The 11,891-nt window shown below is 41.8% G+C and overlaps 1 protein-coding gene across 1 annotated transcript; it reads right to left on the bottom strand.

Annotated features, from left to right (window-relative positions):
- Positions 1-498: 498 nt before the first annotated feature.
- On the bottom strand, positions 499-8,123 carry myh6 (myosin, heavy chain 6, cardiac muscle, alpha). Its single transcript, XM_044168122.1, has 2 exons — positions 2,199-8,123; positions 499-1,812 (listed from the first exon to the last, which is right to left on the bottom strand). The coding sequence occupies exon 1, from the start codon at positions 8,025-8,027 to the stop codon at positions 2,226-2,228; it is 5,802 nt and encodes a 1,933-aa protein (XP_044024057.1). The 5' UTR covers positions 8,028-8,123; the 3' UTR covers positions 499-1,812; positions 2,199-2,225.
- Between the last annotated feature and the right edge of the window lie 3,768 nt (positions 8,124-11,891).

An 11,891-nucleotide genomic window follows, 5' to 3' on the forward strand; every position in this document is an offset into this window, starting at 1 on the left:
TTTTCTGTGACTTTTTTCTTTTTTCAACAGTGAATCACCTGCAGCTGCTTTCTGAGTTTAACTGCAACTCATTTTCCTCAGTTTTCATTTTATATTTATCTTTTTAAAGAAATGTGACGGAAAATAAAACAGAATGTAAAGTTAGTTTCAGTGGTTCGATGCGAAGAGGAGAATAAACGCAAAGCAAAGATTAGAAATTGATCTCTAACATTTTTGTCAGTAGTAAATAAATATTAGGTCAAATGTTTCGTGTGTTTTGCATGTAGTTTATAACTTAGTTTTATGTTTGGATCACTTACAGACGTCTTTAAACTCAGCATTAAATATGCAGTTTTGTTAAATCTTTTTTTGTTCTACGATGTTTTAATTTATATATTTAATATTTTAGTGAAACTGGCAGCAGCTGAAGTTTATTAAACTGAACTTTTCTGAAGGTTTTACTCCACCGGCCTCCTGCTGTAAGTTAGTTAATTATTTTAACAACATGCAACAAAACAGTTTCTGGAGATTTAATTTATTGATCAGCAAGAAAAAGTGTCAAACTTTTTAACGTTTTATCTTTTAAAGGACAACAGAATAAGTGACGATCAGAGTTCAAACAGAAACAGCTCAGATTTTATTTCTCTACAGATTAATGGCAGTTTGTAATAATCTCGGGTTCACCTGCAGCTCTGACAGCTTTATATTGATCATGTTTTCATAATATTCTGGTATTGATCCAGACTGAAACCTTCAGGAGAATCAGAAGTGAGTCCAGTTATGTTTGTGAGTTATCTTGAACAGGAAATGATATTTCAAATTAAAAGGGCTTTGGGAATGAGATGTTTATTTGCACAGTAGACATTTTGACTTGTCAAACACAGATGTGACTAATACACATTCACCGCCAAGCGATATGCCTCCATTCGTGTTATTAGTTCCACTGATGAGTCGAGATTTGTTCTGTGATTCATTTGGAAACGATAAAGAAACAGAGACGCTCCGATGCTGCAAAGATTCACGATTCTGGTCAGCAAGATTTACTCAGCTGGAGATGGACAGACTTTAGATGGGGAGGAAAAATAAAATCAATCAATCATGTCAGTCAAACACAAAACATGTGGAGGCCCATCATCGTGCTCTGAAGGTCACTGTAAATACAGCAGGAGAGCCTTGAGTCTTAAAGTCTGGGAACCACGGGATTAAACTACAAGCACACTTTAAAACATGGAGGAGGATTCAAACACAGATGTTTCTACGTTTGCTCAGTGGACAGAAGACACAGGACGGACTCTCAGGTGTCCACAAAGACACAATAACAGACTTATTGTCAAACAGACTCGTGTTTTGTCTCTGACATACAAACACGTTTGTGTTTCCTACCTCACAGAACATTTGCAAAAACTTCTTCAGATTTTTGGGGAACCTGAATTCTTTATATATATATATATATATATATATATATATATATATGTCCTTCCTCTCCTGATTTAAGGCACTTTACCACAATGTGTATCTCCTCACGCTCGTCCTAAAACACATGCTAACAGAACATGAGGCACAAACAATACAGGGATCCCTTAATGCGCCATTAAAGGTCAAAAACTCCACAGGAGACCTCCAGAGATAGAGACTGATGTTTTTGAAGTCTGTATGGTTTCTAATGGGGATTATAACAAAATCAGAAAGTGTATCTCTTCACTTTTCAAATGACTTTTGATTAATAATAAGCACTACTACAACACTATTTCTGCTAATGCTGACAGAATAATAGTTTCAGTTGGTTTCTGCTGCTCTCACTTTGATCCCTCCAGTCACCAGGAACAGGAACACCTGTCAATCAAAACACATTCATAAACTATTAACTCAACAATGAGGAGAGAGAGACGGCGTATAATAATAATATATACACTAAACTTAGAGCGGCATAAAAAAATATAAAGTATAGTATAGTTATACATATATATATATATGTCATATATAGCGTGAGATTATACGGATAACTGAGCATCCGCTGCTGAAGACCATGAGATGTTGTTGAGGGCTCCAATAAAAGCAGATAAGTGGACCTTAAGATACACACTGTGATTTTCCTTTTGCTTATTTTTGAATGAACTAAGTTTGATGACCTCTTAAATCTTTAAAAGTATATATCAAATCAGTGGCACTGTTCTGTTGTGTGGTTCCTCATGTCAGAGTGAATATTCGGTTCCACACACCTGTGATGCCGACTCTCTGGGGTCTCCTCACTCATCCAGGCCCTTCTTGGAGGATCCGTCCCTGGTCTTCGCCCTCAGCTTGTTCACCTGTGACTCGGCAATGTCGGCCCTCTCCTCTGCCTCCTCCAGCTCGTGTTGTAGCTTGCGGAGTTTGGCCATATTGATGTTTGCTGCCTCCTCTGCCTCCTCGGCTGCGTGTTTGTAGGACTTGACCTTCAGCTGCAGTTTGTCCACCAGGTCCTGGAGGCGAGCCATGTTCTTGTGGTGTTCCTCGGTCTGGTAGGTGAGCTCCTTGATGCGGCGTTCATACTTGCGAACACCCTTGATGGACTCTGTTCCCCTCCTCTGCTCCGCCTCCAGCTCGTTCTCCAGCTCTTTGATGCGAGCCTCCAGTTTCTGGAGCTGCTTTTTGCCGCCCTTCATGGCGATCTGCTCTGCCTCGTCCAGGCGGTGCTGCAGGTCTTTGATGGTCTGCTCCATGTTCTTCTTCATACGCTCCAGATGGGCGCTGGTGTCCTGCTCCTTCTTCAGCTCCTCAGCCATCATGGCTGCATCTGTGATAGCCTTCTTTGCCTTCTCCTCAGCATTGCGGTTCTCCTGTATGGCTTCCTCCACCTCATTCTGCAGGTGCAGGAGGTCTGCTTCATGCTTCTTCTTCTGGTTGATCAGGCTGGTGTTCTGGGAGTGCAGGAGTTGCATGCGCTCTGTAGCATCAATCAGCTCCTGTTCGGCCAGTTTCCGACTTCTTTCCGTCTGCTCAAGGGCGGCCCTCAATTCCTCTAGTTCGGCCTGGATCAGGTTGTTTCTGCGTTCCAGGAGAGCGATGTTCTCTCTCAGGTCATCGTTGCCATGCTGTGCATCATCCAGCTGGAGCTGAGAGTCCTTCAGGAATGCCTGAAGGCTCTTTAGCTGTTTCTGGGCATCAGCTGCCTGCCTCTTAGCTTGGCTAAGCTGGATCTCCATCTCGTTGAGGTCACCTTCCATCTTCTTCTTGACTCTCAGGGCCTCATTGCGGCTCCTGGTTTCAGATTCCAGAGAGGACTGAAGCGACTCAAGCATCCGTTGGTAGTTCTTCTTTGCTTGCTCCATTTCCTCGTCTTTCTCAGCCAGCTTGCGCTCCATGTCGGCTTTCACTTGGTTGAACTCCAGCTGGGCTCTGAGGATCTTGCTCTCTTCGTGCTCCAGAGAACCTTCTGCCTCCTCCAGTGCTGACTGGAGCTCCTCCCTTTCCTGCTCGAGCTGCTTCCGGATCTTCTCCAGCTCATGAGCACTCCGGCCACCCTCCCCCAGCTGGTCGGTAAGGTCAGAGATCTCCTCTTGGAGGTTCTTGTTCTCTCTCTTCATCGTCTCAAGTTGATCCAGGGACTCCTCATAGGCATTCCTCAGTTTGAAGAGTTCAGTGCTCAGACACCGAGCTTCCTTCTGAGAGGCCTCCAGCTCACACTGAGACTCCTCAAACTTTTGCTTCCACTCTGCCATGACTTTGTCAAAGGCTCTTTGCTTTTTGTCTAGGGCTGCAGATGCTGCATTGGATCTCTCGAGGTCCAGCATAAGGTCTTCGATTTCATTTTGGAGGCGGTGCTTGGTCTTCTCAAGGGATGAACACTTTGCATTCACTGCCTCGATAGCCTCCTCTGCCTCCTGCAGTCTTTGAACCAGCTTTTTCTTTGCTTCTTCCAGTTCCTCTGTTCTCTGGATTCCATCAGTTTCATATTTTGTCCTCCATGCTGAGACCTCTGTGTTGGATTTGGACAGAGCTCTCTGTAGCTCAGCCTTGGCCTCCTGCTCCTCTTCAAACTGCTCTCGGAGCAGATCACAGTCGTGACGAGCAGATTGTACGGCATGGGCAAGGGCATTCTTTGCCTTGACTTCTTCTTCCAGCTGTCTGCGTAGATCTTCTACCTGCTGGTTGTAGGAGTTCTTCCCTCTGGTCAGCTGTGATATCAGACACTCTTTCTCCTCCAGCTGCCGTCCAAACTCACCATTCTCAGTGAGCAGCTTGGCCCTCTGTGTAGTCAAGTCATTGACTGTGCGTTGAGCTTCCTCATATTTACTCTTGTACTCATTCATGTTGTCTTCCATTGTACGGCACATCTTCTCAATGTTTGACTTGGCCTTCACCACACTCTCCATGTTAGAACACAAGTCATCCAGCTCCAGCTTCAGCTCACTCTTTTCCTTCTCCAGCTTCTGCTTCACACGCTGCAGGTTATCAATCTGTTCGCCCAGTTCGGCAACGCTGTCAGCATGTTTCTTCCTCAGGGATGCAGCGGTGGCCTCGTGTTGGAGGGTAGATTCCTCCAGCTCCCTACGGAGCTTCTGAAATTCAGTATCTCTCTTCTTATTCAGCTCCACCTGTGCTGATGTTGCCCCACCTGCCTCCTCCAGACGCTCGCTGATGTCCTCCAGCTCGCGGGAAAGATCGGAGCGTTGCTTCTCAACTTTGGCCCGGGCTGCACGCTCAGCATCCAGCTCCTCTTCCAGCTCCTCAATTCTCGCCTGGTTTTCTTTCAGCTTCTTCTGGAGCTGAACTGAAGCAACCTGCTCGTCTTCTAGTCTTGAATTTATTTGGACAACCTCAAAGTCTTTTTTTTTTAGTTTTTCCTCCAGCTGCTGCTTGTCATTTTCTAGGTCCATCAAACTCTCCTGGGTCAGTTTCAGGTCTCCTTCGAGCTTCCTCTTTGAGCGTTCAAGGTCCATCCTGACTTTCTTCTCTTGCTCCAACGAGCCCTCAAGATCGTCCACCTGTTGCTCCAGCTTAGCTTTGGCTTTGGTCAAGCTGTTGGCTTTGTCTTCTTCACTCTGAAGGTCATCCAGTGTCTGCTGGTGAGCCTCCTGTAGTGCCTTCTTCTCTTTGGTTAGTTTCATGATGTTTTCATCCTGGGAAGCCATCTCCTCCGTCAGGTTTTTCACCTTATTCTCTGTGGCATGTTTTTCTTTCTCGACCTTGGCCAAAGTCAGCTCCAGATCATCTATATCTTTCTTCAACTCAGAGCATTCATCTTCAAGCTTCCGTTTCTTAGCTGTGAGATCTGCATTTAGCTCCTCTTCATCTTCCAGTCTTTCTGTCATCTCTTTCAGCTTGGCCTCCAGTTGAATCTTGCTCTTTATAAGCTGTTCACAGCGTTCTTCAGCATCTGTTAGTGTATCCTGTTCAGACTGAATTTGCAGAGTCAAATCGTTCTTCTCTTGGAGAAGAGTCACTATTTTCTCCTCTAGTTCCTTACGTCTTGCTTCTGATTTCTCCAGAGCTTCTTTCAGTTTGTTGAACTCATCCTTCATGTTAGCCATCTCCTTCTCAGACTCAGCGCTCTTGAGAAGGGGTTTGATCTTGAAGAAGAGCTTCATCCAGGGCCAGTTCTTTACACCCAGAAAAGAGCGAAGGTTCCACTGGATGACCATAAGGGCATCTCTGCGTTCCACGAGCTTAGCAAACTGTGCCCTCATGAGGATTGCCCGGGCATTAGCCTGGATCCTGGTGATGATTCGAGAGAGTTGTTCATCTCGCATCTCCTCCAGTGTCCCCAGCAGACCAGCTTTAAAGAAGACTTTGGTGTGACCAAACTTGTACTGAGTGTGGTCAATGTCCAGTGATCCCAGCAACTTTTCGGCACTCTTCTTGCAGTCAAGGAACTGGCCTTCAGGGATGGCAGAGGCATTCAAAATCCTGTACCTTTGTTTGAAGTCGCCATAGAGCACTCTATTTGGGAAACCCTTCCTGCAGATTCTGATTCCTTCCAGGACACCGTTACAACGCAGCTGGTGCATCACAAGGCAGTTGTCCATGACCCCTGGAGTTTTCCTCTCATTAGGAATCAGACAGCGGACAAAGTGGGGGTGTGTGGTCTTCAGGTTGTTCATCAGCTTGTTCAGGTTTTCCCTGTGAAGTGCAGACACGGTCTGGAACGAGGAACCTTTCTTCTTGGCTCCTTTGCCACCTGCTTTGTCACCGCCATCAGCTGAATAGCTTGAAAACAGAAGGCTGAGAAGCTTAAGAGATGATTTCTGGTAAAGACCGACCACAGTTTCATTTAGGGGGTCTTTGTTTTTGACCAACCAGTTGCCAATGTTGTAGTCCACTGTGCCAGCATAATGAACCAGGGCAAAATGAGCCTCTGCTTTCCCCTTTGCAGCCCTCGGCTTCTCAAACATCTTGTTCTTGCCCAGATGATTATCATAGAGCTTGGACTTGAAGGTCTGGTCACTGGCTTTAGGAAACATGCATTCCTCCTCAAGAATCGACAGGATCCCCAGCGGCTTCTCAATGAGGTCAATACAAGCTTGTAAGTCCATCCCAAAGTCAATGAACTCCCAGTCAATACCTTCTTTTTTGTACTCTTCTTGCTCCAGAACGAACATGTGATGGTTGAAAAACTGTTGCAGTTTCTCATTGGTGTAGTTGATGCACAACTGCTCAAAAGTGTTGAAATCAAAGATCTCAAATCCAGCAATGTCCAGCACTCCTATGAAGTACTGACGATGCTGTTTTGTGTCCAGGGATTGATTGATTCTCACTACCATCCAGTTGAACATTTTTTCATACACTGACTTAGCCAGAGCACCAAGGGAGTAGTAGACTTGGTCCACACTTTGTCCTTTGGTGACGTATTCATTTCCTACCTTGACTCTGGGATGGCACAGCCCTTTGATGAGGTCAGCAGAATTCAGCCCCATTAAGTAAGCCGATTTATCAGCAGCCTCCGTCCCGTCTGGCTCAGCCTGCTCCTCACGCTGCTTCTGTTTGAACTTCATGTTGCCGTAGTGCATGATGGCTCCTGTCAGTTTATAGACGCCCATCTTCTCGTCTGGTGTGAAGCCGAGCACATCGAAGGCACTGTCAGTGGCTATCAGCTCCTCTGAGTCGTTGATGGAGGCGACCGTTACCTCTCCTTGAGAGATGTAGGAGTAGTCGTACGGGTTGTTGGTGATCAGCAGCATGTCCAGCAGCTCTGGCTTCTCATTGGACAGGATCTGGTAGAATATGTGGTAGTTCCTTTCAGCCTTGAGCTGAAAGGTGACACGTGACTTCTCCAGCAGGTACGTCTCGATGTCAGCAGATGACAGCTTGCCGCTCGTACCAAAGTGAATTCGGATGAATTTTCCAAAACGAGAAGAGTTGTCATTTCTCGATGTTTTGGCATTGCCGAAGGCCTCCAGTGCAGGGTTTGCCTGGATGATTTGATCTTCCAGTGTCCCTTTGCTGGTGTCTTTTTTGCCTCCACCGCCAACTGCAGCAATGCTGGCGAAGTACTGGATGACCCTCTTGGTGTTCACAGTCTTCCCAGCTCCAGATTCTCCAGTGATGAGGACTGACTGGTTCTCCCTGTCAGTCAGCATGTACTGGTAGGCATTATCAGAGATGGAGAAGATATGAGGGGGAGCCTCTGTTCTCTTCTTTCCTCTGTAAGCTGCCACCACCTCGGCATCGTAGACAGGAAGCCACTTGTAGGGGTTGACAGTGACACAGAAGAGCCCAGAGTAGGTGTAGATCATCCAGGCAGCGTAACGCTCTTTGAGGTTATACAGCACGGCGGGCTCATGGAGGAAAGTGAACATCGCCATGTCTTCGATTTTATCGAACTTTGGCGGGTTCTGGGGATGGACCTCCAACTCCTTCACGGTTACCGTTGTTCCGTCCTCCTTCTTGACAGTCACCATACCTCCTTCTTTGCTTTGGATTTGTCCCTTCATATATTCCTCCTTATCATCAACTACAAAGCATTCAGTCTTGATGTCAAAAGATCTGGTCTGGGCTTCCAGGCGCTCCTTGTCCGACTTCCTCAGGTAAGGAGCAGCCTTCCCGAACTCAGCCATCAGAGCGTCACCCATGGTTGTGGGTAGAGGATTATGGCAGTCAGAAAAGAGATCAGTCTGTGAGGAAACTTTTCTCTGGTGACTCAGATGCAGAACTGCAGACTCATCACAGCAGGCAAATGTTTATAAAGGCTCCCTGTGGACCAAATTAGGAGATAACTGCTGAAAAGAAAAAAAAGTTGAAACTAAATTTGTCCCGGGATGAGAAAGCACCATGAGGGCAGTTTCAGGACCTTTGGCTGTTAAAGTCCATTTTAGGAAAAGGAGTGTTTCACTACTTATCTGCTCGCTGATAGGGACTCCTGACACCTCTCCATTTAGACTCAGCTCCTACTGAATCCTCACTGGACTGGTGCTTATACTTATTTCTTCTACAGTATAATCATTCACCTGCAGCAGTTTGAGACACATTAAAAAGCAAAACCTAATTTAAAAATTGATTGCTTCCCATCCATTTATTGGGTCACTTTTATATATATATATATATATATTGTTTTTTAATTCAATTTTATTTTTAATCGCATCAATACATTCATCATTAAGACATTTACTCATTCCATTACCCCACCCCTTCACCACAACACAAACATACATATTCGTTAGCATACTCTCAAATTGTCATTAGCAACTGTCCATCATACACCAAAAAATAAATAAATAAAAAATAAACACGTCAGAATACCATAAAAACATATTCATGTATAGCTGCCCCTTTATTTTTTGTATATTGTTAACAAGTTTGCCCCATATCATATTAAATTTCATTGGTTGCCCTTTAACATTGTACATTATTTTTCCTGGGGTGCAGTATGACAGCAATTCTCTCCACCATTGTTTAATTGATGGTGATTGCTTAGCTTTCCAGTTAATTTTTTATTTTTTTTTGCTGCAGTCATTATTACATTTTATCTGAGTTACATCTTGGGCATTTAGAAGATGCCTTGGGATTAAATTGATGTAATATGTTGAATTGCAAAAGCCTATGTTTGGTGTTAACCAGGATTTTTTGTGACTTTCACAATATATTTTCCCATTCTTTCAGTTGTTTTGCTGTTCATAGCATTATATAGTTTAGATATCATTCCCTTTAGTGTTTTTAATTAGAGTGTCTGGAATATTGGAAGTTCTTGATGATGAAAAATTTTAAAAAGTGTGCATCTGGAAGCTGATCATCATTATTGCAGAGATTCCCAAGTTCTTTAACCCCTTTTTCTTTCCAGCTGGCAGTAATACCATTATCATACGTTCCTTCTTTTAATACTTTTGCTGCACTACTTAGGGTGCATCTTTTCTTTGTTGCTTTAACCAAAATGGGATCAAGAAGTAGATTATAATCCCCACCAAGAATGCATTGACCATGTGAATGAATTAATTGGGCTATTATATCCTTTAAAAAATTGTGGCTCGTCGTTGTTATGTCCATAAAGGTTAAGAAAGGTGTATAGTTCATTATTCACATCACATTTAACAATTATCCACCATATCTTTATCCACAGAATGTATTTCAGAGAAATGTGTTTATGAACTAATATGGCGACTCCTCTAGATCTTGAGTTATATGATGAGTAAAATACCTTTCCCACCCATTCACTACATAGTTTCTCATGCTCAACATCTGTGAGATGGGTTTCCTGTAGGAACGCCAAGTCACATTCGTTCATCTTTAGGTGGTTTAAGATTTTCTTCCATTTAATAGTATTGTTAATTCCTTTCACATTATAAGAGATTACAGTAAGAGTGCTAAGCATTTCATGTAGATTTATATTTTACTATATTGAAAACCACCAGGATCCAGCTGTCAATAAGAGAGGTTAACTTCAATATATCTATGTTTATAGTGTTTAAGATGTTCTTCACAGTTGATGTTTTAGCCATAATGAATGTTAAAATGTATAAACGAGTTTAGGTTGAACATTGGTATATTTGACAAAAGATAGGAAATGTTATAAAATGCCTCCACCCCCCACCACTCTTTCCACCCCCATCTCTTCCCTTATCTTTTTTTTTATTTAAATCTAGCCTGTATTTCTAATCTATATTTTGTCTTTTTTCCTTTTGTTTTTGCAGTCTTTAGTTTGATATACATGCTGTACCAGGATACTGTTTGGTGTTCATGCTTGCAACAAAATATGAGACTAATATAAACTTGTCCTAATAAACCTCAGACTGATATTTGTCCATTTTAATATCAAACTATCAATAATTTCTTCAACAGTTAAGATCTCAATGGTTCTAGAGATCTAGAGATGTAAAATGAAGCAGCAGACATGTAAAATATTTCCAAACATGGAGTCTTTGGTTTGAATGTGACTCTGAGACTCAGATAGGAAGAGTGTGTTCTGACTGACTGAAGTGTTTTTGTCTCTTTATCTCTGACAGTCTGGACTCATCAGCTCTCAGCCTCCAAATAGAAACCAGAGACACTTGAATCAGAGTTTTTATCTCAGTCACAGACTGAGGACGAGGCTTCAGACTGCAGCAGCGTTAACCTGTCTGACAGGGCTCAGTATCAAACCTTAATACTCTTTTTGTTACTGACTGAATTGTGTCTGAGTATAAAAAACTATCAAATATCCGGTCAGATTCATAATGTTGTTGACTTCCTGTTTGATCAGATAGTTTTTGATTTAAATCATCATTTTCTTGAGTTCTTGTTTGGCTGCTTGCGTTCAGGCGACATTTAACATTTAACAACTTTGACTTCTTTTGTTCAATGAAAAAAGGGGTTTTGTTGAAAAACAGGTTTATATTTCTCAAAGGTAAGATACAGAAAAACGATATTTTTTCTAAAACTTTAGAAAGTCACACAGAAACAATTAAGTTAAAGTGAAACTCAGAAGTAGAAGGACAATTAAAAGAACCAGGAAATGATATAATAGTGAGCTGACATAGAAGAAGAGATAGAGTTCAGTAGAGCTGATAAGAATTTGTTTTACAGAATTTCCTCTGAAAACCTGATAAAATCTTATGACTGGAAGAACTGACAGATCAAGACTCTGGAGGGATAATTAGCACCAAATTAAAGAGTTTCCAGTTACGTATCAGTTACTTTCTGGAAAATTATTAGAAACTATGAGAAATTATAAATAAATGTTGTGACATTTTCAAAGGTAATACTATTTTTCGATTTAGTTAAGTTTTAGAATGATGTCTATTATAACCTCCAAACAGTCTGATGATGCTGTGATAATTAATAAACAATGATCAGTAGAAATGTCCATTAATGGTAAAGGTGCTAACTTTATTTATTTATTTATTCATTTTTGCTGAATATTACCATTGAATACAAAGTCTTCTGATCGTAAACTGTCAGTCTAATAAATCTGATGTTATTTTACTGTATATTTTTTTGTATCAGTATGATTGTATTGATTTTTTGTTTGTTGACGTTTTCATCAAAATATAATTTGCAATAAATACAAATAATTAGTGTAATGCGGCAAAGTTTGGAAATAATGATTCAACAAAAGCAAATTTAATCACAATAACAGTTGTGGACATCAACAAACTTCACTCTGTTCATGAAGTCTGTGTCCACATTGATGTTTTCCTGTGTTTAATTTTAAAAATCAGCAATGGTTTGTAGAAGAGGATGACTGAAAACTGCAAATCTGCTTCTACAAAGACTGAACTTCATATTATTTTTATTTTTACATGACTGACTTTTTAATTGTATTTATGTGTCTTTAAAAACTGCTTAATGTTCTGTAATATGTAAAATGTTTTATTATCTATTTTACATGATGCTCTTGTTCTACTAAGTTTATTGTAAATTAAGTAAACTGACGTCTTCAAACACAGTTGAGTTTTTTAATTTGTTTGAAACAGCAGCTTATTTCCTTGTTTCTGTGATCATCAGTACTGAAGTTTTAAATGTAA

The sequence above is a fragment of the Siniperca chuatsi genome, linkage group LG16 (assembly GCF_020085105.1).
Source record: "Siniperca chuatsi isolate FFG_IHB_CAS linkage group LG16, ASM2008510v1, whole genome shotgun sequence".
NCBI classification, from domain to species: Eukaryota; Metazoa; Chordata; class Actinopteri; order Centrarchiformes; family Sinipercidae; genus Siniperca; species Siniperca chuatsi.